General features: G+C 41.1%; 1 protein-coding gene across 2 annotated transcripts in view; it reads left to right on the top strand.

Annotated features, from left to right (window-relative positions):
- The window catches only part of veph1 (ventricular zone expressed PH domain-containing 1), a gene marked incomplete at both ends in the record, with an annotated part of 63530 nt that overhangs the window by 33796 nt on the left and 2972 nt on the right, over nt 1–26762 (top strand). Inside the window, 6 exons of one of the 2 annotated variants that reach the window (XM_083984321.1) lie at nt 1051–1299; nt 2640–3019; nt 8121–8260; nt 8557–8691; nt 14502–14619; nt 25680–25816. In XM_083984321.1, the coding sequence (XP_083840447.1) occupies nt 1051–1299; nt 2640–3019; nt 8121–8260; nt 8557–8691; nt 14502–14619; nt 25680–25816 (1159 nt within the window). The remainder of the gene's footprint in view (nt 1–1050; nt 1300–2639; nt 3020–8120; nt 8261–8556; nt 8692–14501; nt 14620–25679; nt 25817–26762) is intronic. The other variant, XM_083984322.1, reaches the window with a different exon arrangement.

The following is a 26762-nucleotide window of genomic DNA, read 5'->3' as shown; positions in this document are numbered from 1 at the left end:
ATAGTCATCTCATAGTTAAAACTTGACTTTGACATTGTCTTTATCTTCAAAGGACGTAGTATTATGATCCTTTCAGTATGGGAACCTCACATTAATTATGACTGATTCATAAACTTGAATTGAGATGTTTAAGTGAATACTTTGTGTTCTGTACACATCTTGCAACAAACTAGGAGGAGGCATTTGCGAACCTCTTTTGCAATGTTGATAAACTCTTATTGGTCAAACCTTTCTTGGTTCTCATGTATAATTATTGAGTTTGTTTCTCAGTGTAGATGAAGTACATTGCATGATTATAAAGTTAAAGCAAAGATTTATTTGCGTGTCACAGAAAGTAGTGAGGCATTTTGCAGCTTTGAAACCAACCCAATCCACATATTAAGACCACACACGTTAAAGTGATTTGTGAAACTAGAACCTAAAAACAAGCTCTCTGGCCTGTTATTATTTACAGACAATTAAAATGTTTTCTTCCTAATTCTTTATATCCGACTCTGTCCTGCAGTCACTTCTTTTATACTTAATTGCTGTTTACAGGAAATTAAAGTCATTAAAACTTCATAATGCAGGCACACCACGTGGGCAGCACATACTCGTGTGAGTGTGAGTGTGTTTTTGTGCATTCATGTGCATGAGTTGACTGGGATTCATCTGGCTGCACCCAGGGAGTGACACACACAGCTCTCTGTGAAATAAGAACATCGTGTGCAGCATCAGAGGTTTCCAAAGTCTTTGCTTGGGGTCTTCTGGATGAAAGACAGAGGGAATAAGAGAGATTGAGAGAGGCAGGATTGTTTATTAGTCACAGAGTAGGGGGTGAAGACAGAAGGAAAACAACATTATGACAGTTGGACGTCCTGTGTCAGCAAACAAGTGGGACGTTTGATGAAGTTACAAAGGCCACATGTGGAAAATGAAATAGGGACATGAAGAGTACGACAGAAAAAGAGAAGAGAGAAGTGCGAAGGACAGAAAAGCTAACCAGTAACTGAAATTTGTCTTCACCTGTCACCCAACCATTTGCCCCTGTGTTTGTACTGTATGCTTCAGGGTGGAGGAGGCCTGCCCCCCGTCTCCCCGTGCACCTCTCCCAGGGGGAGGAAGAGGAGGAGGAGGAGGAGGAGGAGGGTCGGAGCAGGTGAAGATCCAGGCGTTTGAAGAGAAAATGGGAGAGGAGGTGGGAGAAGAGGTGGAGGAGGAGGAGGAGGAGGAGGTGGAGGAGGACTCTCCTGCCTCTCTGAGATGCTACAGCCTGAGCCAGACTGTCAGGGAGGAGAGACGAGAGATGAGATTCAACAGGTTGGTTTTGTTTCTTACATTAACAGAGGCTTGATCGCCGAGCTGCTTCTGTCTGACTGCTTGATGTTTCTTTTCACAAGGAATCGTCACTGTCTTTGTGTGACTAAGCTGTTTCTACTGATTTTCAGTGGCGAGGTCACGGTTCAGGCTGCAAGTAGAAGTAGACAGCAATTAGACATATTCACATCAATACTCATAGGAAGTAAGATGAGACCCCCAGCAAGGCATTTCATATTCTTATTCGTGTTTCTCTTATTCTTGTTGTTGTGCACATGCATGCATATTCTTACCCATCACCATAAGAGAGGTAAAAGTATAGTAGGTACCCTTTAACAGTGTAAGACCTGTAGTTATGTCCCCCAGTTTTTCTTGGGAAGGAAGTAACTGGACACATAAACCATTAATGTAACATTATATGTAATGATGATTGCTTAAAGAGACCCCGAGGAGTTTGCTTTTGGTTATAAAAGAGTCTCATATAAATGTGGATGAATCTACGTTAAAAAATTTTTCTGAAGGGAGCTCATGGTGTGCGGATTTTTTCTCTTTTTGCATTTACTCCTCGTTGATCCAGCACCCATCCCAATTGGGCCTACGATGTGCGTGTCTTTCTCTCTTTAATTTGATGAATCTACGTTACCCACACTTGTTATTGTGTCAATTTTCGATAAATCGTTTTGTCTTTGTAGTTATTTTGATATTATTATTTAGTGGTCGACTCGCCCAGCATTTCCTAGTTTCGGTTTCCAGGACGCTGCCCGATCGCCAGTTGGCATTACTCGGAACCACGACGGTATCCGATCGTCTTCGTCTTCATCGACTTTCGTTCTTGATCAATGAAAACATTCTTGGCAAATGTTTTCGCTTTCATCCGTCTTGCGTCAGTCCAAGAGGCTCATGGGAAATGTAGTGTGAAAACACTTTGCTTTCCGAAACTCCTTGTAGTCCCTTTAACAGTAAATAAATAAATAAAGTTTAAATTAAAAAACAAGAACATCAACAATGGTGAAAAGGTAAAGACAGCAGAGTTTTTACAACACACGCTGGCTACAATAGTTCAGTATCTGCAGTAAAAGCGCTCTCATGACCACAGTTCTCCTGCCGTGACATTTTCTGTTTAATCTCATTTTCTTAATTGTTAGAAAATGACTGTCAATAATATACCCTCATAGCTTTTTGCTTCAGTGGTTTCCCTCCGCAGGACCCTGGTGCTAAACCAAACCTGCACGGCAAGGTGTCAGAAACACCCAGATCTCAATGTGGAGAAAGCAGACAGGCTTGGAGTTGCTCAGAGCCTACGGTGCTGTAGGACTTAACTAACTGTTTTATTTCTCTCGCAGGTCAAAGAGCCTGGCTCTCCACGCTGTGCGCTCACGCTCCATCAACTCAGACCCGGGGGAGGACGGTGACGGAGTGGAGCTAAGTCCAGACAACATCTCCTCCAACAACGCCTTGCCTAATCGGCACTCGGAGAACCAGGAAGCGCCTCCTACGGAGAGGAAACCGACTGGTGACGGCCCCCCGCACATCCCCACTGCCCTGGACAGAGGGGTCAGAGAGGCAGAGAGAGGTGAAAGCAGAGAGAAGGATGGAGAGAAGCAGGAACAGGGGGAAACTGACAGACTCTTCCTCCATTTAAGAGACAATATGGAGACAATCAGAGAGTTCTGTAAAGACATGGTGCAGCAGATCCCCACGCCAGAGCAGTGTGTGATAGAAGGTAACAACAAAAACAACAGCTTTGTCAGTTGTGTGTGTGTTCTCTGAGAAACAGAGCTAAAAAAAAAGAAAAGAAACAACAACATTTGATGACAGTGTTATTAGTTTATGCAGTAAACAGAGAGGTAGTGCAGAGAGAGGCGGTTTGTGTAACCTGCTGAACCTGAGCGAGATTACAGTCAGATGTGGCGGCTGGAGTTGATTAATGATGTCGTACCATGAATAAACCTCCGCCTCTCCTGCCTCCCTCCCACTTTCACTCACTAACCAGCAGACACACACACACACACACACACAAACTGATGCACAGCAGTCAGTAGTCAGTCAGTTGATGAGTGTCTCTGAGGAGATTTATTTCTCCACAGGGAGCGGTTTGGTTTTAATATTGCATGTGCTCAGCAGTGATCTGAATCCTATCCACAGGGCATATCTGTGGATTTTTTTCTTCTCCTCCTTCTCCCACCACAGTATTAGTTACAGTCCTGAATAGCCTACCTGTTGCATTAGACAGACACCTCATAATCTCTGACCTTTTGTGTGCTTTTTAAGTCGCCCAGCGGTGGAGAGGATTTTATGATTTTTCTGGGGAGTTTAATTTCTGAAGAGCACTGCTACACGTTTTCTTTTAACATTTTGCATTTATTTATTTTATTTTTCTATCTCCCCCAAGACTGTTGGTCCTTAATACGGCCTTAGACGGAGGCTTTGATGTTAAAGTCCAGATGGGAATGATTATTGTTAATACATTTGAACAGAGGCGCACACACAAACTAGGCACAATACTTAGCTTTCTGCAGTACTTAGTGTCCCCCACTGACCTCATCCATGGGCTTACATGCTGTGCAAAAAACAAACATAATGCATGAGAGCATTTATTACTGTCACCACATCCAGTGAAAAGACCAAGACTGGTGACGACTTCAATCTTTTCTGATTTCATTACTCTGCGTGTCTTTCAGTCTGAGGATGTAGATCATTTAAAGTATATACTTCATCTTTAAATAAGGTCAGCTGACATTTGGCGTATTCTTCAGGGTAGCTTTCAACAAATGTGACTCAAACAGGCGTGTATTTAGGAAGACTATTTTCAGCTGCGAATTTGGTGTGATGGCGAGTATTTGCAGCAGCGGGACAGTGGATGTGGGATCAGGGTCTGGCGCAGCTCAGTGTTGTGTTTGTAATGGTTTTTGACAGGTTAATCCGGCTTGTTCTTCTCAAGGTTTCTGCCTCTTAAAAGGAAGTTTTTCTTTGCCACTGTTACCAACTGCTTGCCCATGGTGGAGACTGTTGGGCCTCTGTAATCAATGGTATAAAGAGCACAGTAGAGACCTGCTCTACTTGTAAAGTGCCTTGAGATAACTTCTAAGTAAAAACCTGGTTTGAAGCTGCTGAGGCTCTATGGCACAAAAGGAATAAGCTTTATCAGGCTGTTTTAGCTGCAGGACCCCAAAGCGACTTGTGCTTGTTCTTAATCTGGAGTGAAGGAATGTAGTGTAATGTAAAGACTGTGAGCCAGACCCTGTGGGGCACTGTCATGGAGCTAGTTTGTTAATGGAAAAATTAATCAAGGTATAGAGGAAAAGATTTGTTTTGAGGTGAGTAGGTTGTTGTATTCGGTTACATCTATACAACGCAGTCAGGTCTAAGTAGAAACAGATGAATGTTACATGCATACAGTATGTGCGTAGTGTCCATGAAGTCTGTACGGATGGGTGACAAATGAAAGGAAAACCCGAGTGGAGAAACTGAGTGACAAAGCCCCCGGTCCACAGGCCAGGAGGGGTCACCGAGTGGTTTCGATGGGTATGAAGCTGATGTGAATCACATGCTGGGGCCTTCACAGTCACCACATCCCAGCCCAGCTAACACCTATGGGACAGTTTGGACTGACAAAGGGTCAAGCAGTTCATTTGCAAAAGTATGAAAAGAAAAACCTCTTAACGTCTCCAAACTTAATCTAATCCATTTTTATAAAGCTCTGTAATCCATTTTTGTGTTTCCTCTTTCAATCCTCTCATATTCAGGGATTTGATATTTTATTTTCATACATGTCTAATAATTTCTGCTTATTTTCCATTTCTCGATTGGATTTGCTTCACTTGAGTTAAGACTTCATTGCCATTACGGATCAGCAGCTGTCAGCACCTTCCACATTTTGAATCAGATCTTTTTGTTTTACTTGATCCTGCCTCTCCCAAGCTGATTAATCTGTGTGATATTAATCATTCAGTTATATTTGACCTACACCAACAACATAAAATGTGCAGTTGTGAATCAGTACAGAAACACAAAACAGACATGTTTCTACATAAGATACAATGAGCTGGGCAACAAGATCCTTATACAATTATAGTGTAGTGCAGATTGACCCATACACATCAATGCACACTCTACTACACACTTAGAAATGTGCGATTGGACAGTACATTCCTCTCTGTATCTTTTGAGCCACCTGCAGCCATGAGCTCCACCTATACTCTCCTAACATATTAAGAGCAGACAAAGGACACACACACACACACACACACACATGGATGCACATGGATACACACTTTCAGGTTAAAACCTGACATGTCTTGTGTACGTTAGAGGTGATTATATTTTGAATGACAGGTGTGGATGTTGTTGCTCCGTCTTTGACCTTGATGTCACTTAAACTGAGAGGGAGCCAAGATTTGCATGGCAAAAACCTGCACACATTCACACACACTCAAAACAGGAAACAAGACAAAAAATAACAAACTCCACCTTTGGCCTCAAATACACACACACACACACATGAACACATGCTCCCCGTCCCATAATTGGTGCTTCGCATATGCTCTCTTAGTATTAAGTGTCTTAATGACAATCAACCCCGAGGCGCTTAGGATATGATGTCACAGGGGGACTCAGCTGGATGATGTCATCATGCTGCTGGCTGACCTACACATGAGCTGCTGACCCTCTGTCTCCGTGGACGAGGATTACACAGAAGAGTGCACATGCACATTTTTGCTCAGTCCAAACATCTACACACACACACACACACACACACACACACACACACACACACACACACACACACACACACACACACACACACACATCACAACAGCCTTTTAGATTCCACCAAACTGTTTTAGAAGCACATGTGCTAATGAATGAAGCAGTAGAAACAGATGCATGTTATCGTTCATACACGATTTGTTTTTTTTAATACATTTTTTTATTGTTTTTTCAATTTTATGAAAAAAACACAAGAGACAAAAAAACCATACAGAACAAATAAGTCCCACCCCAAATTAACAGTGAGTGCTGCAATATATAAAATTTAAAGCAGAAGTAAGTGATATATTTGTGTTAATATAAGTCTTAAATAGTTATATCTTCCGACAGCAATCACTTACTAGAGTGTTTGGACTGAAACACGGGTCTGTCAGTCACTCTGCTCTGCTCTGAGCCGAAGAGAAAACATTTATCGTATCCTACAGTTTTTATCCAATGAGGAGAGAGAACGGCATGCAGGGCTGTGTGTGCAGCCAAGGAACGCCGTGAATGTGGTGACGTAGCGACGAGGACTGTTATGGTGCGTTCAATGAAACTCGTATTTTTCCGACCGTGAAGTGGTACCAGTTCGATCTGGTACGAGTTCACCGGTCAGAAGTTACGAGTGGCCGTTATAGTGACTTTCACCGATAAAACAGGTCGGAAAAACACGAGTGGGTTGCCTGGAACGCTACAAAGTCGTAAGTTGTGACTTGAAGCTGTAATTTACGATTTCAAAAGCCTGCCTGGAACGCAGCATTAGCGAAAACGACCGGACCACTTACTTCTGCTTTAAGTTTAAAATGAAAAAAAAAAAAAAAAGTCCTCATCTTCCAGGGAGAGATGGTGAATTAGAGTTTCTGTAGGAAGGAATGCAATGGTTCCCACATCCTCCAACATTTGTCCGATTTGAGATTAAGATCATGAGTCAGTTTCTCAAGAGGAATAAGAGCCGATATCTGCGATATTCACATGTCGACTGTAGGGACCTGGGGAGTTGACCACCGCAGAAAGATACAGATTTGATATCTGTGTCAGAGATTATCTGGAGTATGGTTTAGAAAACAGAAAGAAGGAGTCAGTGGAAACTGTTTAACAGTGACCTCCTGAATTACTTCCAGAAAGTCTGGACACGGTCACATGACCAAAACAAGTGGATTAATTTGCCTTTGTGTAATTTACATTTATAACAAAGATTGGAGCTGTCAGGGGACATTCTCTGTTTGGTGATAAAATGTAAAGTTTTGTTCATGTATAGAGAGTTCCTACATGTTTTTAGTTTTTACTCATATATTGGGATAATCTTTGTTTTGTGCACTATTTTGTTACATCTCCCACGTTCACTCTGTCATTGATCATTGATCCACTGCCTCTGCACAGTGAATAGATCTGTTATATAAGGTGTTATAGAACCTGGAGAAGTCTCTGACATGTAAGACTGTTTTTGCACATTGATAAATGAAGGTAAAGCTTTGCTATAAATCACTCTGAGACACTGAAGCATAGTTTTACATTTTTTATCAAAACATGTTATTCATCATAGTCATAGAGTATTTCTGGGAAGAGGATGAGCACCAGTTGAAGGTTTAAACACATTTTTTAAACACAATTTGCATTTGAAACTCCAACGCTCTTCCTGCAAGTTCCTCATATTTTCATTTTCATACATGGCATAAGATAATAGGGAAAATAGAAATGAAATATTAACATGGAAAATTAAACCTTCATTATTTCATTTTTATTACTATCCTAATGTGGGAGATGATTTAATACAGAAACAGTTTTCTTCTCCTTGGCAGAGAGGTGGAGGTTTGTGGGAGGTGGTGGTGGGAGGAGAGGCCATCTTCTCATGATTATAAGATACATTGTCCTTGCATGCTATGAATCACTCAGTAAATATGTTCCCAAGGTTACACAAGTCCATATGCGCACAAAACACAGAGAGACAAGCACAGAGAGTTAATTAAGAGTGGCTGAGCTTGTGAATTCACAGTTTCAGCTGTGCAACTTTCAAGCAAATAGGAAAAAAAAATGAAGAGCTTGATCAGTTTCACGTTTTTGTGTTTGTGCAACAGATTCGAATCGAGGCTGTGTGGCCAAGCTGTCGTTCTCTTGTCCGATGAAGGGCCACTACTGCCTGTACGCCAAGTCCAGCTTCAACCTGACCAGCCGCCAGCCTCATCTTTGGATTCACATCATGCTGCTGCATCTGCAGGTTGAGTTACACCACAGAGAGGATTCCTCCCAAACAATTTAAATGTTCTTTTAACGAGAGTAATAGCAAAAATATGTTGATTCAGGATCCCCCATTGCTGAAAATATTTGTAGAGCTTTGCAGTTGAAAAGTATCCGAGAATGTAAATATCCTGGAATGTAAAAAGTGGTTGCATCTGTTGTGTGTAAAACAAGACCAGCTTTGTTTGACAACCTTTTTTCTCGCTGTCTTATTTCTCTCTTTCTATCCTGATCATATACTGTATGTATATTTCTTTTGTTTTCCCCTTCGACCAGAGAAAGTCCAGTGTCCCTCTGTGCTCCAGGGACGAGTGTGTCCAGAGACTGGCTTCTCTCTGGGAGAAGACGCAGCTGAAAGGAGCTCACAGTTTCCCCATGGCGATGACGCAGCATGTCACCCCACACAGGAAGGTACTGAGCTGCAGTCACTGTGTGTGTTTGTCTTGGTGTGTGTGTGTGTGTGTGTGTGTGTGTGTGTGTGTGTGTGTGTGTGTGTGTGTGTGTGTGTGTGTGTGTGTGTGTGTGTGTGTGTGTGTGTGTGTGTGTGTGTGTGTGTGTGTGCGCACATGCTGCTTCCTCCTAAAAGCTATCTGTCTCCAGCAGAGAGGATGAAGTCATCGGTAGTAGTGCAAAAAATAAAAACTCCAGTAAAGGGTCAAAGTTCAACATCCATTTGTTTAAATATGGATCGCACTAAGTGGACGTTATTGTATACAAGGCCTCCGCTCACCCCGACTCCTCATCTTTATCTGTCTTGCCTGTGTGTTCATGTGTGTGCACATACTCTGCTGTCTGTTCTTGTGAAGTAGGTGGATGTGGGTGGTGTTCCTCGTGCTGCTCCTTCATAATGTGACAGGCTAAGTGGCTGCTGGGAAATAATTGGACCCCCAAAGAAAATACAGCTGTCGTTTGTCTTTCTCTGAATGTGCATAGTGGCTGAAGCTATGAAACCAAAACACATATGCACACATGTTTAAAGGAGAGAAGGATTACGTCCACTCATTGCAAGGAGTGAATTGTGATGATTGTCACCTATACCTACAGTGGCATGTTGTCTTGGAGGGTACAATGAGAGATGGAGGTTAGCATGCTAGAGAGCTGTGAATGCTAACGTTACCTACGTAGCAATAGCAAAATTGTAAAACAGCTACTTTTACTACTATGCATCAATCAAACCCAAAATATGAATGCAAACTTCGATAAAATCTCTCAATTACGACTCGCCTAAAATCTTACCTTCAAATTACCTTCAAAAAGCTTTTCCATTATCTTAGCAAGGTCTTGGTGATATGTGAAGGCGCTGATTCAAATACTGTGAAATTGAATGTTTTTCTTTCTCCCAAACTTAAAATCTGTTTGTTGACCCTTGTGTGTGGGACTGATGAAAAGATATGGGAGCCTGCATGTTGCTGTAAACACAGATCACTTCTTAACCACAGGACATTCATTCACTAGAAAGTGTTTAGGCTTGTGAAAATTCTATCTCTGTGAAATTGCCCTCCTAACAATGTATGGTATTTGACCAAATTGGCATTCTCAGCAATATACTGAGAAAATACTTCTTTTTTTTTACTGTTTTTAAATAATATATAATATATAGCATACTATGAGTGAGGAGAAAAAATTATCATTCAGCATGTCATTGTCTCTGCTTGTCATGCCTGCTACTGTTACTAGCTGCTCTGTATAAGAGACTCTGTACTCCTGGGCTGTTCTCCATCTTTTTCTTTCTTTTTTTGTAAAGTTGTAAAAAAAAAAAATAATAAAACAAACAAAAGTGAAAATGAGGGAAGAAAATATATCAACTAAAAATGAGTTAGGTTAAAGTTTTGGAACTGACCACAAAAAGTCAACACGGGTATTGCAGTAAAAAGCCTGGCACTGCCTTCACATTAACATTTTTTTTACTGCAGGAAGTGGTGAAATCTTAGCAGCAGCTTTATGTATGTTAGTGAACTGCTGCATATGAACTGAGCAGAACATAAAACTGTACCTATTTATAAGTAGATTAATGATGTATGGACGCAGTTTTCTTAATAAAGTTAGTTTTGGCAAAGGTACTAATACCCAACAGACTGGTAGTATACAGTTCAGGCTAGCCTAAGTCTTTTTTCACTGAGCACCAAGAAAAACCACTGACAAAGGGATGAGATTTAACAGGACAGAGAGAAGAGGAAGGTCACAACCTTTCCCTTCATCCATATGAACAGCATTTCCTCTTTGCTGTCTTTCTGTCTCCATCAGCTTCACTCCTGTCATCTTCAGCCGATCGGAAACACATGTAATGGAAAATGTGGAAAGATGCGACACGAGGGGCCGAAAGCTATTACATGTATGAGGCTGAAAAGGTTACCAATTATACCCTGTACTGACAGTGAGGTTTAAAGGAAGACTACAGAGATTTAAAAGGGACCCATCTTCGGCCTCTGACAACTCAGTTTAGTAGTTTTATGATGCAGAGATAATAGAAAGCTGGTGCGGATGTAACGGATGTGCACTCACTCCACCCATAAAAGACGTGCTAACCAACCCGCCAAGTGGTTGTCAACCTCTTGGCGAAGAGGTTAGCATCGTCGCCTCCGGTGCGGGAGGTCGTGGGATCGAACCCCACCTAGGGCAGGCCGTGAGAAACACAACGCAGAGGGCCAGATATGACATCGGCTACACGGAGGAAGATGAGAGGGATGGAGAGAATGAGAAATGAAGGCTGACCTGGGATGTAATGAGGACAAAGGACAATCTAAGATATGTGGAAAAAGGGAATAAATGAAGAGGATAAAGATGGTGTCAAGTGGAGGAGACAGTAAGAAGATGTTCAGTGCAGGAGAGTAAAGCATTTGTAAGTAATTGATGGAGAGGAAGTGAGGGAGGAGATATGAGGAGAGACGGAGGAAACACTTTACAAGTGTTGTTTCACCTTGTCTTCCCAGTGTAAGAGCGTCTGTTGACACAACTGTGGTGGAGATAAAGGTTTGGTGGAGAAAGAGGAGGAAGGATGGAGGCTGAAAGACCAGGGGGTAGAATTAAGCTAAAGACAGGGCTGAGGCTGAGATTAGATAAAGACGTTTTTGGGAAAGGAAGGAGAGGAAGGTGCAGGATGGAGAGAAGAAGGCAAGAGCTGAAGGAGCAAAAGGACTTAAAGGATCACATGCATCTACAGCCTGGAAGACAGAAAGACAGACATAAATAAAGTCTTGTTTATCCATCTTCATCCATTTTCAACATTCCTACTTCTCATCCACTTGGCTTTCTCCAGGCGCAGACCCCCCACTTCTCTTTCCCCCACTCCTCCTGCCTTCACTTTTTCTTCTCATTTTCTCACTGAATCAACATTTTCTAAATGGTTTTGATTTACAAAAGAGAGTCTACATGGGAAACACATGGAGTTACTGTCTCCAAAAAGATGCATTTTACAGCTTCAGTGCATCTGTCCATTGTTGCAGCTGTAGCCTGCTACAGTCCCAGTCGTGTTACAGTCGTCCATCTTGATTGAATTATAAATCTGATCTAAAAACAGAGATGGAGGGGGGTGCGGAGAGAGGATAAGGGGCACGTATTGAGAGGGACGAGGGGGTTACATGAGGATAGACGGATTACATTCAGACACACATAATCCAGCCTTTGTTTCTTCATGTCTTTATTAAATCCACTTCTCTGGATTGTGTCTGCGCACATTAACCTGTTGCCCAGCTGCAACTTTGTTACTGTAAACATGCCCTATCTTAAGCTGATAGCTCATTCATATACTAATTATTAACGGCACCACTCTGACTGTGGTATGAGGATTTTCTGGTAATGAACTCCGGAAACAAAATGTGTGCTATCTTACTCATTTTTCCTGTGCTCATTTTTGGGCTCTGCATTCATTCTTTCACCTTGTTGCTCAACAGCTGACTCACAGCCCGTCTTTCATCGCCTTTCCGCTCCAGTCCTCACTTTTGCTTTGTTGCTTTTTTAGTTAAAAGATTATTCAGATTCAGCTTTGCTTTGTAAGCAGTAAACAACGTTATTTTAATTACCTTGGCAATTGTTTAGGCACAAATTGGGTCCTGTAATCCAAAGAAATGCTCTTTTTATTGTCTCCATAAAGCAAAACTCATTGGGATGAAGATTACTGTAAAGTCCAAAATTATTAAAGCTGTTAATTATGAAGCTGTTGGGAGCTTTTCCACTTTGTCAGCCTCAAGTGGCACAATTGGCAGGTTTTCCAGGCACAGTTTGACTCTAACAACCCTCAGCTATGTAGCATTATTGAATGAATATCCTGGATTAAACCTTTTTTTTTCCTCCAACATCACGGTGCAGGTCTTGCAACCTTTTACTACTTGAAGTAAAAGTGCCAGTACAACAAGAAAAATACTTCATTATGAGTCAAACATAAGTAAAAGTCCATAAGTATTGTCAGAAAAAACTGTAAGACAGGTATCAAAGTAAAAATGGCCCCTTTGAGTGATTCATTTTTATGAATGTTACATTACTGGATTGCTAATATTGATGCATGCATGTATAAGCCTTTTTCTGATTCATCTACCTCCTCCTTTTAGTGTCCTACCCTAATCGATCATATGGTTTTTTTTCTCTCTCTCACACACTATCTGTATTTTCCAGTAATCATGCTCAGTTTGTCTCTCTTGCAACATGTGTCTCCTGAATCATATCAGAATATCAATGTTCAAGAAAACCCACAGATGTGGACGTCTCTCATCCACACATGGTCCTGGTTTATCTGTATCCGCAGGCAAAGCCCTTTCACCTCCACTATTTTGGTTGTAATAACACAAAGAAAGCTCTGATGTATGGGTGAATCTAAATACTCTTTGTTTATGTCCAGAGCTGTGTGTGTGTGTGGTGAAATGTGGATTGTAGTGGTGGTTTCAGTGGTTCAAACATCTTTCACATTTACATCCTTGCTCATTAACATCAAGGACTGAAGGGGGCGGGGCAGGTCAAAAGGTCAAACACACCAGCAGCTCAGCCGTTACAGCTACCTGTTTTTCTTACACTGCTTTGGATCCAGCTCCCTCCGGGCCTTTCGTGTGAGTCTGAAAAACGTCTCTTCTTCTTAAATGGATCATCAGAAAATGTGAAAGACCAGCAGCAGCGTCAGAGTTCAGAGAATTAATGAAGCGCAGGTTAGTTTACAGGATATTCAAACTGTGAGACTCGGCCGAGCCACACTGCAGCGATCACTATAGAAAGACACCGACATGCAGCAGCAGCAGCAGCAGCAGCAGCAGGTTTCAGGTGAAGATGTAGATGCAGAACGATACATAAATACAGTGTGGACGCTCACGGGGATAAGACTGCTTCTTTGTCACAAAGACTAACGACAGTAATCCATCATCTCATTAAACAGTCTCCTTTTCTCCAAACATGCTTAAGATAAATATGTATTATCTTAAGGGTTTAAGTGTCGCTGAAGTGTGTTTGTGTGTATTTAAAGTGAAGTCTAACTCTTACCATGTGCAGGGGGTCTTAAGGGATTTCTAATGGGGGTCTAGGTTTCCATTACCTTCTGTACCGGCACACAAACACACAGATGCACAGCTGAGTCCTCTGTAAATTCATATTGTGTTTTTGTCCCTTCATCCTCAGAGTTTGTTGTGTAAAATAAAGAGCAGGGACATCCTGAGCAGGTCCACAGGATCAGGATCAGTGCCGGTGCATCAGTGTCGTCTATATAAAAGTCATATATTAAACTCTCTGATCCCTGGTCTGTCGGCAGCTGTCAAAAACATCCCACTGCACCTCTTTAAAACACTTGAAATGTCTCCCAGCGCAGAGTGATGAGAGCATGTGCTCTACACAGGAACAACAAAGTGTACTATATAAATAAACAGCAGCCAGCAGTTATGCCTTCAGTGCAGCAGCCAGCAAACCAAGTTCAGTTCAGTTGCGCTGTGTAAGTGATACATCACAGCTCTTGGTTCTTGTTATTGGTTAAAACACTTATTTAAAACTGAATTGAACCGAACAGTAAATGAAATACAACCAAAAGAGGCCAAAAGACTCTCAAAAATATCTCTGACGTATTTTCTTAATCACATCATTTAAATTGATTAACTTATGTTAATGTAGCCCAGCTGTCAGCTGTATTATGTAAGAAAATACATGTGTGTGTATATGGTATATATACATAATTTGATGTCAGGGAGTTGGGGCAGTTAAATATTATTTGTGATGCACAGTGATTTCATCTGTTTCTGTCTCTTTCCCCTCAGGATCTGGACAGTCTGCAGATCCAGCTGGAAGACGTGCGTTTCTTCGACCTGTTTGGATACAGCGAGGAAGAGGGAGGCTGGCTCTGCTTCATGTGTAACAACCCTGAGAAGGCCACAGGTACACACACAAACACACACACACACACACACACAGATCCATTTATACATACCCATAATAATTAGTTAAACATTGTGCCGTGTGCGTGCATAACAAAGTTGCTTCCACACAAACAAAGAAGAGAGAGGTTTTTGAAAACGGGACGCCTCCGCCCCCTTCCCTGACAGAAGTCTGTGTTTTTGCAGTTTTCTTGGCAGCTTTAAAAACCAGGACACAACCTTCCCCGGTCGTATCGACTTCACATCCTTATAAGAATCATCATTAAGAAAACACAGGGATATAGACACATTTCATAGGTCCAGTGAAACCTCTGGTAACATCACTGTAAAAGTCAAAGACTCCTGAAGTAGAAACTCAAGATTATTTTTTTTTCTGTGCACTTTGACGAGTCCTTAACGCTTAACCAAACCAAATCAATAAATTCCTGACTAAATAGTTATGAAAAAATAAGACCAGAGCAGAGAGAAAACTAAGTTAGAAAGCAGTGACAGAAGGCATGGAGGGATGAGCTAAGTTGAGAACTGGCTTCCTCCACCTTAAAAAACAGCTGACTTACATTTACTATGAAATTAAACACTTCACCTTAAAACTTAAAACTGCATTCCTCTGTGGTTTCTGCTGAATTGCTCCCAGCCTCCGTTGTCTTCTCTAAATAGAGCAATGAACAAGCAAAACAGGATTTAAAAGATTTTCTTGGCTCTCTTGGGCCCAGTTGTGTCTCTCTCTGGGGTCTGATGGTAAAACCATTGCAGCGCTCCACGGGGGTGTTTTCACTCAAAATAACTTCAAGGCAAATGATCTTTTCCCAGAACGGTGGAGGAAAAAACGGGGCAACAAGCAGCTCTTTTAATTTAATCGCTGCCAGTCTGATTTGGGTGTTGTTATGAAGGGTCACAGTAATCAGTCGAGTCATGACTCAGCTCTGATGAGTTTACGTTGGACCAGCGACCTCCTCCGATGAGCACTTTGTCCTGATGAAGTCAGACTTGGAAGAGAGGCCAAACCCTTGAATCACATTTAGATTACAGTGTGTGTGTGTGTGTGTGTGTGTGTGTGTGTGTGTGTGTGTGTGTGTGTGTGTGTGTGTGTGTGTGTGTGTGTGTGTGTGTGTGTGTGTGTGCGCGTGCGCGCGCGCGTGTGTTATATAACATACACAGTGGCTCCACACTTTTCAAACTTTCTTTCTCCAGTGTGATTTATGCTGTTGAGCATCTTCTCTCTCCTGTTGCTCGTCTCTTCTCACTCCACTCCGAGGATCACAGAAAGCACAAAGTGCATCTGTGTGAGTGATCACACTGTAAATTAACGGTATCTATAAATCGATGAATGACAGTTTAGCCTCAGGAGAACAAATGTGACAGAGAGAGTTTGGGAAACAGGCTTTAAATCTGCCGCCATCTCTCTGTCAGCATCACATGGAAGCAGTTATTAGTTATATAAGAGGAGCCAGAAGAGAGCAGTTTGTGGCAGATGTTGTGCTCCGGTGAAGAAATATGGGAGGAGAGGGGAGGGGATAGGAAAGGTAAAAACGAGTGGGACTGACTTCGGCGAAAGTGAAAGAAAGTCAAGTGTCTCTAATAAGTAGTTTTGAACCTCAGAAACACACTGTTTCCAGCTCTGCTCTGCTGTTTGATGGCAGCTCATAAGAAGCCAGCAGGTACTTCTCAGAAAGTCACAGCCAGAGGCAGGAAACTGTTGCCGGTGGACGGAAACAGGCGGATGGGATGCAGTTAAAGTTTAGTGCATGTGTGCGAGTTCGGTGTGCTCTGGAAGGAGAAAAGTTCAGATTAGAGATGATTACCAGATCACACACAGGCTTTAACTAATGACCATCAGCCTGCAGTTGAGGGGGTCATACACTGAGATCTCAAGAAAACAAAGAAAAATTCACAACCTGCATAATGTGATTAATGTGTGATGTTGGGATAAGAAGTTAACTACTCTCAAGTGACACAAGATATAAATAATTTTTACCCGTGGACCATGATACTGAATACAGATTAATCTCAAAAGTCCCTCGGGGAGTTTTCCTGGAAACAATGGTATATTTACAATATCTCACTTAAACGCGCTGTGTGGTCTAACTAACAAACATGTTGAATGCATTTTCCTCGCAATATTTTGAAACGGCATTATTTACATCAGGCAGCACGATGGGTTTCTTTCTGTGTGGAGTTTGCATGTTCTCCATGTTGTTCTCCTGTGTGGCAGTCAAAAGACGTGCACACTAAGGCGGTTGGTGGCTCTAAATTACCCGAAGGTGTGAATGTGTGTGAGGTTGTTCGTTGTTCATATGTGTGATAGACTGGGATTGGCTCCAGCCCCCATATGTCCCTGCAGAGATAGAAGCAGTATAGCCTGGATGGATGGATTACTTCCATCTTTGTTTGCTACCAACCTGTCTTCTTTTAAGTACCTTTTGTTTTTGCATTGCTACACCTGTTAGCACAGCATGCATGACATGCTCGTACATGTGTCCTCATACAAACAAAACAATGAGCAGCTGCTTTATCAACTATCACTGATTGTAAAAGCAGAGGAAAGTATTGTAACTCTGCAGCATGTCGCATTACAGCACTCAGCACAGTCCACCAGTCAACATCAATATAGAAAATGCTGAACTGTGATCAGGGCTCTTGTCTTATTCTCTGCACTTATTTTTCATCCATCTGGTTTAAGGTTGGTGTTTGACCCAAAAAAATCAATCATCAGTGTAACATTAACTTTGCTTGAAAACCATTATGATACATGTAGTATGCTTAAAGGGATAGTTCACCCAAAATTCAAATTTCACTCATTATCTACTCACCCTCATGTCAACTAAGAGCTGTGAGAATTTTCAGAGTCCTCCGTTCCTTCTCTGAGTTACGGGGGGGTCTGCGCAGCAGTATTTGTCCATATAATGGTTGTGAATGGACACCAGAGCTCTTCGTCCAAAAAGACACACCAAAAAACATCCAAATACCTCCATACTGCTCGTCTGTAATGTCCCTCTTGTATTGAAGCCCCGACATGAGAAATTGTTCCGCCGGTCAGTGCAAATCACGTGAGATTTGCACTTACACAGGCAGAGCAGTGAACTGAGACACTGGGAGCTTCCGCTACAAACAAGCTTAAAATATAGACTTATTTAATTTTTTTCGGAACAATTTCTCATGTCGGGGCTTCAATACAAGAGGGACATTACAGACGAGCAGTATGGAGGTATTTGGATGTTTTTTGGTGTGTCTTTTTGGACGAAGAGCTCTGGTGTCCATTCACAACCATTATATGGACAAATACTGCTGCGCAGACCCCCCCGTAACTCAGAGAAGGAACGGAGGACTCTGAAAATTCTCACAGCTCTTAGTTGACATGAGGGTGAGTAGATAATGAGTGAAATTTGAATTTTGGGTGAACTATCCCTTTAATAATTATATTATTCTAAAACTGGGTTGGTCTGTGTTGTTTCTGTGTTGGTAAATACCTAGCTACAGTTGTGAGCCCAGTGAGCACTTGGACTAAGACAGCACACTCTGATTCACTTGGATCTGGCTCCGCAGTAATCAGCGCTCAGGATGTAAGATGATTTACCGAGCATCTCCACTGACACAATGATCTCCATGCATTCAACTGGAATTAATATTCATACGGCTCATTTAGATGGAAGCTGTCGTTAAAAGCTGCGTTCACACAGCTCTTCATTTTCTCTGTCTTCCATGTCATTGTCTCATCATCACCCATTACCTCAAATACACAAACACAGAAAGAAAACACAACGTGTGCCATGCACATGTCGGACTGCCCCGATCCAAACGGTACAAAAAGCCAAATGAAAGCCATTCCTCCAGCGCTGCTGCTCCGAACGAACCGGTGTAATCAGTGAGGGAGCTGAATGACTGCAGAGGACGGATGATTACCATTCAAAATCAGGCCGCTCTCTCTTCATAACAGGAGGATTTAGAGGAGGAATAGTAGTTCTTTCCCTCTGGGATTGTGTGATTGGAAGTGGATACACGTGTTTACTATAGCATTTGTGTCCTTGTGGCCTTGGATAGCCTTTCAGCTCTGCCTGCCTGTTAAAGGCTTAGTTCACCCAAATTACAAAGAATATTTTCCCCTGTAACCCTCATAGCAGCCACTTAAAATACAGGTTCAGGTTTTGAGGTATCTCTCTCCCTGGGATTACTTCTTCACTGAGAGCGAATGGAATTTGGTTTTGCGGTGTGCATGGCATTGATAAATTACACTGTGAAAATTAAGCAGCGGCATCTCTATCTAAAAACAATTTCCCAGAAACTCACTGTGACCAGTTTTACTTGGAACTAATCCTCGCACAAACAAAAGGCTCTTGTGAAAATAGAAATCTCAGAGGCATACCAAAACCAGAACAGTCTGCCTCATCCCACCAAATGTTAAGTGGGAAGATATTGGTCCTTTTTTTGTGTGTGTGAAAGTGTTGCAGCAACTCCCATGTAACCTCTCTAACAGCAGTGCACTGATGTCAGACCTGCATTTGTTATCATCCTGTTGTTAAAGCAATATTCGTAACATTAGGATTGGTAAAGATGACAAATTCGCCGCACACACATTTATTGAGAAACCAGGTAAGACACACGGTCAAACATCTGCAATGTAACAACACCAGTTCAAAACAACCACGTCTGTGGATATTGCAGCTGTATATCCATCCATTGTGATTTTCGGACAGCTGAGTGTGTTAAATAAGTGACCTCTCTGTGACCTTTACCTGAGGCCTGACATTTTTATGTCAGTCACACCTCAGACTGCTGGCATGAACTCAGTGGCCTGAACCAGCGCTATCTACAGCTGATCATTAGTCAGCTGTCAGTCGACCACATAACTTTGAGGGAAAGGGCCTTCATAACGTTTGAATGCAGAGACATGAATTTAGGATTATATCTATATAGGATTTGTGGCTTTGTGAACTTGCTTTTTTGCTAAATTTTGGGTTCAGTTTTATCCTTCATTGGCCAAGAATCTGCCGGGAATCTTTGGGAGATCTAAAGAGATCATGAGGCTCCTCTCACAGCCATATGGATTCACTTAATAACCCATAACTCAAACGAGTTTAAGCAATACATTTAATACGTGCCCCAATAAGTGGGATAACATGGAATCCATTTCTGCAGTACATGGACCCACACTTGGACCGTGTCTGTGCAGCCTGAGGGGATTTAGAGGAAAGTTTGTTCTCAGTATAGACAAAGAAAAAGACGTTTACACCTGGGAGCGAGCCATTGCACTCATCCATGCTTTGAATATTGGATACTTACTGCTGGAAAATTAAAATGCATCACATACATAATGGTTTATGGCGATGTGAAAATACCCTGAAAACACATGTAGGTGAAGGCTAAAAACCTTCTTACTGATCCAACTATATTGAGGATATTCAGTCTATTTACAGTAAGTGACAGTTGATGACTCATCTCATCTCACTGGAACAAATGTAAAGACTTGACTTCAGTTTCTGTGTAGTTTAGATTCCAGGTGACCCAGTTTTTTGTTTTTATAGTTATCGTACAGTAAAAGCAGCACTTATTTACCATGTTTACATGATGTTCCCCTTAGCAGCTGCCATTAGCCAGTGTTTTACTTCATCATGCTTTATACTGCTTTGCTATTATAATAAAAAGCTGCTGACTTGGCCTAAATGTCTCACTGTGATTACTACAGAGCTCTCTCTCTCTCTCTCTCTCTCTCTTACACACACACATGCAAATAGTTGGTCTCATGTTTTAATGTTGGAGGTAAAAAGAGAGAAAGTTGAAGTGTTTTCCATTGTGAAGGCCAAAGTGGAGCCAGTTTTCACTGCAACTGCATGATGCTTTATGATCTACTGTTGAGTTTTACTACTGGAATGCCTTTGAAGTGTACGGTAATGAGCAAGTTGTATGTATACTGTGTGTAGAGTAAGGTACACTGTTCACTGTCTCTTTCAGTGTTTCTGGCATTGTTGGATGTTTTTCCGAAAACACGCCACAGAGGTAACTGGTTTCTGTGAAAAAATACCACAAACAAGGGAAAAGAAACTTGTAATTGCCTTGTGTGGACTTTTGACACTCACAAACATACACAGGCTTCAAAATACACATATGTAACGTAATTTCCTCGTGCCTCTACATGTGCATCTTGTGCACACATTCACTCACGTCTTGAAGACAGATCTCCTGTTTGCAACGTAAAGATTGAAGACCCAAAGCAAGACTGTCCATCATTTCACAATCAATCTCTGACAACAGCCTGGACAGAACTTCTCACCTCTAGGAATTATGGCACAAATTCTGGAGATACCCTCGCTGCAAAGAGACCGCCATCACGCTGTGATGAAGCGAGGGGAGTTTTGAGGATTACAGAAACTTGTGTAATATATTTAAGAGAGAGTTTCTCAAGGGTGTTGTTGTCAGATATTCTGGTAAAATCATTAGGGTCATCATGGTTATTTTTATAACAGCTCATTCTCCATTATTGACAATGATGGACTATATATTTATCTACGAAGCTATACTGTCAAACATCTGACATCCCTTCACTCAGTGAAATCTTTACAACAGTACACAATGCAGTAGTTACCTAATGTACACAATACCATATGTTCACATTAACCTTGGCACAACTGGATTCAGGTTTCTTTCCTCTCTGAGATTTTATAGCTTTATTCTACTCTTGTAATTGTTTTTTATGAATTCTTTCACCACTGCTCCCTTCTGCAGTCTTTTATCCAACTTTTTATTGTTATAATCTGTCTTTTCCATGGCATACGTGCTTAAAACTGCAGAAAGCTTGTTGAAAATGGTGTTTGTTCAATATGTCCGTTTATAGCAGCCTGGAACACTATCTGTCATACGCTTGTTGCAGTTAGCTAATGTCTCTAATAACAGGAGGACAGAGCCAGGGCTGCTAATAACTCATATTGAATTATTATTATTATTACAACAACATATGAAATGAACATATTGGATATAGGTTGTGTTTGTAGTTATTAGCATACTCACATTGCCAGTGGGGTTTTGAACAAGTTAAAAGTGAGAGTTCTGGTTTCACTTTAGCTCTGTATTGTGGCCCATCTTATGATTTATCTTCATGATTGTTTATATCATTTTGTGAAGCCATGGGACACAAGTTTGCGGTGATTTTTAATAAAGAGAATAAAGGGAAAAAAAAGAATCCAGGCGTTCACTCATTAATCTTATTTCAATGTTATGATATATTTTTTGTGTTCACATGTTTTCTAGCTCTCTGTCATTATAAAATGAACACTGGTGCTAACGTATGCATGACACTGGGTGAATGCAGCATTAGCAAGATATTAGCCTCAAACAGTGATTGGATAATGGCCACTATCTTTATTAGCAATGCATTTAACCTAAATCCCAGTCATCTTGAACCAGCTCCAGTACATAGTGGGTGATATAAGTGTGTATAAGTGTGTGAAAACAAAAGTGTTTTTTTTCTTTTTTCTTTTTTATAGTCAAACCAAACCAAATGTTATTGTCAGTTTTCCCTACATTGTTTATTCAATCTATTTTGCAACATGTTTTTGCAAAGCCTGGCATGTTATTAGAAGCAGTTTTTCTCTCGGTAATGACTCTGCATTTTTTCCAAGTTATGAAATTCTGTCGCTCAACGGGGAAACTTGACATTTAACACAGAACAGGGGGCGGGTAACTTGTTTACAACCACATTTTTTCCTATAATTGATATTTAACAAGGGTGAACAAGTGTACTGTCAACTGCGGTTCACACCCATAGTTATCTTTCAGGATACATTTCTATGATCTCCTCACACCTCATTTTGTCCTCCATCGTCCTCAAGCCAAAAACTACAAACCACCAACCAACACACACATGCGCTCATTCATTATGAAAGCCAAACAAATTGACAAAGACCAACATGATGATGCATGATGATGGTCTTTGTATATTTGGACCAGTGGGTGAAATCGGACTTGTTTGGAGGAGGAGCAGCAGTTTCTGATGATCTGAGTTTCAACTCTGGTCACAGTTTTGAAATCCTGTCAGAAAAAGTCAATGAGCCCTTTAGAATTACTTTAGTTTTTCTGCATCAGCTGGTTTTAAGATGTGATCTGATCTTCATCTAAGTCACTAACACAGTGTGGTTAAGATAATGACATCCAAACGTAATAGTCTTTCATGTCCCACACACCCACTAAAGCTTCACAGTGCTGGTGGGAAAAGAGCTGTAAAACCAAAAATAATGATACAAGGACATAATGACGGTTGCCTTGAATGCAACGTGAGGAAGTGGATGCAAACGTTTCTGCATTTTGTTCACTTGCACAAGCATCATCAGTATTTGTTTGTGACTCAGTGTGTGCATGTGTGTGTATTTTGCGTCCTTGTCTCAATGTTTGACGTCAGTGTGTCTCAGACGAGAGGTTGTGAACTGTAGCATCGCCTCGGGCTGACAACAAATCCAGGGATCACTTTTCCAGGTGTCTACATCAAAGCGAGGTGACGACACAAGTTGCAGTGATTTATGCAGCAGACAAGTTTATTTCTGCACCCCAAAAAAAAAAATCTGAAATATTTGTTGGGTGATGCAGACAAGCACAGCAGTGTGTGTGTCCAGTTGTAAATGAGCAGCGTGTGTGTCTCTCCATTCAAGCTGACAGGAAGTCTGAACGAATGTGGTTTAGCTGTAGGACACACAGACTAATAATTTGGTAGGAATGCAAATGAGTCAGTCAGATGTTTGGCATCCTGGTGAATCATCAGTAAAATATAGGAAACATAATTAACACAACACATTATTATTATTATATAATAGTCGAGTCACCATCCATACATGTAAACATAATAAGTGCTAGTACTTTAAATGTCACTCAAATAAAAAAAGAAAGAAAATAATGGTGTGAGCATCATGGACAGAGTTACATTCACTTCTAGAAATCTTAAAATCTCCATATATTCATATCCATCATATCACAGTGAACCAAAACAAGTGAGAAAATGTATTTTACTTTGGTCTAACTGATCCTTTAGTTTAAATGAAATATTCATGTAGTGGTCATTGTCTCTGTTATAGCCATGCATGTTGCACTGGCTGAAGTTCTGGATAATCTATTGATTAAAATACTATTTTTGAATAATCATTTCATCATTTGGTGCATGAAAAGTCAAAATATGCCATAAAATGACAATGTAAAAATTCCCGGAAATAACCCAGACCCAGAAATTATGTCTCTTCACTTGAGTTAGGGTTGTAATGACCTTACATGCTTTGTTGTGTTTGGCATCAGTCAGTATGTCTGTGAATCATCTATTACAGCATGCACCCACACACGCTTTCACACACACTCCTATCAGATTGCAATAATCTCTGCAATAATCTGTTTTAGTCATCGTTGTGGACACAAAGACTGCCTCTGTTTGGTGGTCAGCATCTACCTAAAGTATATTCAACCAAGAGTTTGCATCTATTAGAACTAAATGTCACACTGATACTGTAAGAAACGCTGCTGGTTTAAACATCTTCACTACCTGGAGAGTATTAGTAGTTATTTGCATAATTAAGACTTACTGCATGCCTTGTATTCGCTGCTTGTTGTTTGTTCTTTCTGATAAAATCACACATGTGTTCTCAGACGTCATGTCCCAAACAGATTAGATGAAAGAAGCCGCTGACGAATGCATGACGTATTCACCGATGTTGTACAGCTCACACAGTTCTTCCCATGAAATGTGTGGGTGAAATCACATTCCAGGTAAACAGCTGACTGGAGATCTTTAGCTGGAATGATTTCAATTAGACTGAGAAACTTAGGCTGACACTCCTGACGCGTTATAATACACACACATTCAAAGTGGTATTTGTTCAGGTTGATGTGGGCGAGTGTTTCTAATCAGACCAGTCCAGACTGTGGGATTCTTGTCTGCGTGATCACACACACACACACACACGCACAAACATACACACAGACAAAATGCTGTTGTTGGTTTGGAAGTGGAAGTGAATAGGTTCAAGAGTTTGTTTATATCTTAGCAATTTCATGCAAATGCATTACAGAGTGTTTCCGGATGAGGCATCACAACTGAAAACTAAAGGAATATAAACAGGAATAAACCAAGGAAAGCAGAACAGATACAAAATAAATTTGTGGCAGTGATGTAACCCTAATATCGGCTGGTTGGTTGCTGTGCTTTAAGTGCAGAAATGCTCAATGTTGTTTTTTATTTTGGGAGCAAACTCACCTGAGGTCTGCAGCACTGTGCATCACCACATTTACAAATGTTTACAATCTTTGTGCAGATTGAAATGCAACACATCTGTGCTTCTTTTTTCTTTTCTTTTTTACATTAAATCTAGCCATGGATTGTCAATAGGATGTACAGTGTTACTATTTGTAACGCAGAGTGACAGCTTTCTTGTTACACACGACAAATACACATTAAACTCTAAAATTAAATATTGTATTGTCTTCATCTGCTGGAGACGTGTTTTATGGATTCAAAATGAGACCTTCTGCAGTGAATTGTGAAGTGTTTATGTTAACAAATTGGACAATTAGATGCAGCTTGCTCATATTCTGTGTATGAAAGAAAATGCCTTTTATGGTTGTGCACAGTCTTGGCAGAAAATGTAACCATATTACTTTAAATTAAAGAAAAAAACCTAAATAAAAACATGTGCCAAACAGATTTAATAATAAATTCTTAACGTGTAGGATGAATAGTCTCGTGGGCCTGGACTGTGGAGACAAACTCATCCTGCAGAGGCTTTAAATTTGAAGGATAAACTATCATAGAGAAAAGTATGTATTGTTTATTGCCAGGAATGCACATTATTTATTTCACAAACCACCTTTTTGGCTTTTTGATCATCTTTAACTATCATTCATGGATACAGTGCTGTTCATTGACTCTCAGATGTTAGATCCAGGTCATGAACGCATCTTAATAATGGACCTTTCTGATCTATTGATAAATGATCAATAATCTGTTGCAGATCTGTAAAAATCATGAATCATATACATATTTTCTTTCCCTCTTTCTTCTTTTTGTCCTTCTCTCTCTGTTTTGTGTTCGTCCTGCAGTCGTTAACCAGGAGGGGCAGCCACTGATCGAGGGGAAGCTGAAGGAGAAGCAGGTCCGCTGGAAGTTCATCAAGCGCTGGAAAACCCGCTACTTCACCTTGGCTGGAAACCAACTGCTCTTCCGGAGAGGCAAATCAGTACGAAGCCCGACACACTCACACACACACACACGGCCTGGACACACACACATTATACCCACTGTACCTTGGCCTCTCACTTATAAAATCCTCATTAATATTTCCTTGTTCCACATCATTTGAAACATGATGAAATTCAGCATGAAACAGTGGAAATCCCATCTCGTGATAAGTTCAACTGTCCCTCAGGAGCATCCGGTGAATCTGACCGTAACAGACCTTGGCCTCGGCGAGGACTCTTGGGGAACTCCCAAGGCCTGAGCATGATGCTGCAACAACATGACTCACTCTCACCCTCTATAACTCAAAGCAGACATAATTACGCACAAGTAGCACACACAGGGAAGGAGGTACTGCCTCGTACACACACTGTGAATGAAAGAAAGGCCGAATAGGTGTGGAGATTCCCCTCTGGGTTGATACGACACAATTTTCCCTCCATCTGTTGTTAGCTGCTGACTTTACTGGAAGAGTTATCCCCGGACACAGAGTTATAGTGCAAAGGAAAACTTTGTTTAATTGACAAAAACATAGAGTGAAAACATGCCGATTGAATATAGGCTGAAGTTAAGTTTGATTTTGACCAGCTGATGAAAGAAACACATTTTTTACTACACCTGTATGCGTGTGTCCGTGCCGTTATCCTGGTTAACAGCAATTATCTCCAAGAGTGAAACAATTAATTATAATTGAAATAATTTTCACAGCCAGCAGGAGATGGGCTGTTCTCTTTCTCTGGGTCATGTTTATACTGTGCAATCAGAGAGAAACTAGAAACTAGAGACAGGCACGTGGAATAGTAGGGTCGAGCTCTGTCTTGTCTTTTTCTTTTTCTTTTTTCCAACTGTGCACAATCGTCTTTGTGTTCCCATCCAAATGGTAATGGATTCCTCTCTCTCTCTCTCTTTTTTTTGCACGAGCAGCCACAAATTGGAAAGATTTTGTG

This window comes from Trachurus trachurus (assembly GCF_905171665.1).
Source record: "Trachurus trachurus genome assembly, chromosome: 13".
Classification (NCBI taxonomy): domain Eukaryota; kingdom Metazoa; phylum Chordata; class Actinopteri; order Carangiformes; family Carangidae; genus Trachurus; species Trachurus trachurus.
Note: the sequence above shows the minus strand (reverse complement) of the source record. Positions and strands in the feature narration are given on the sequence as shown.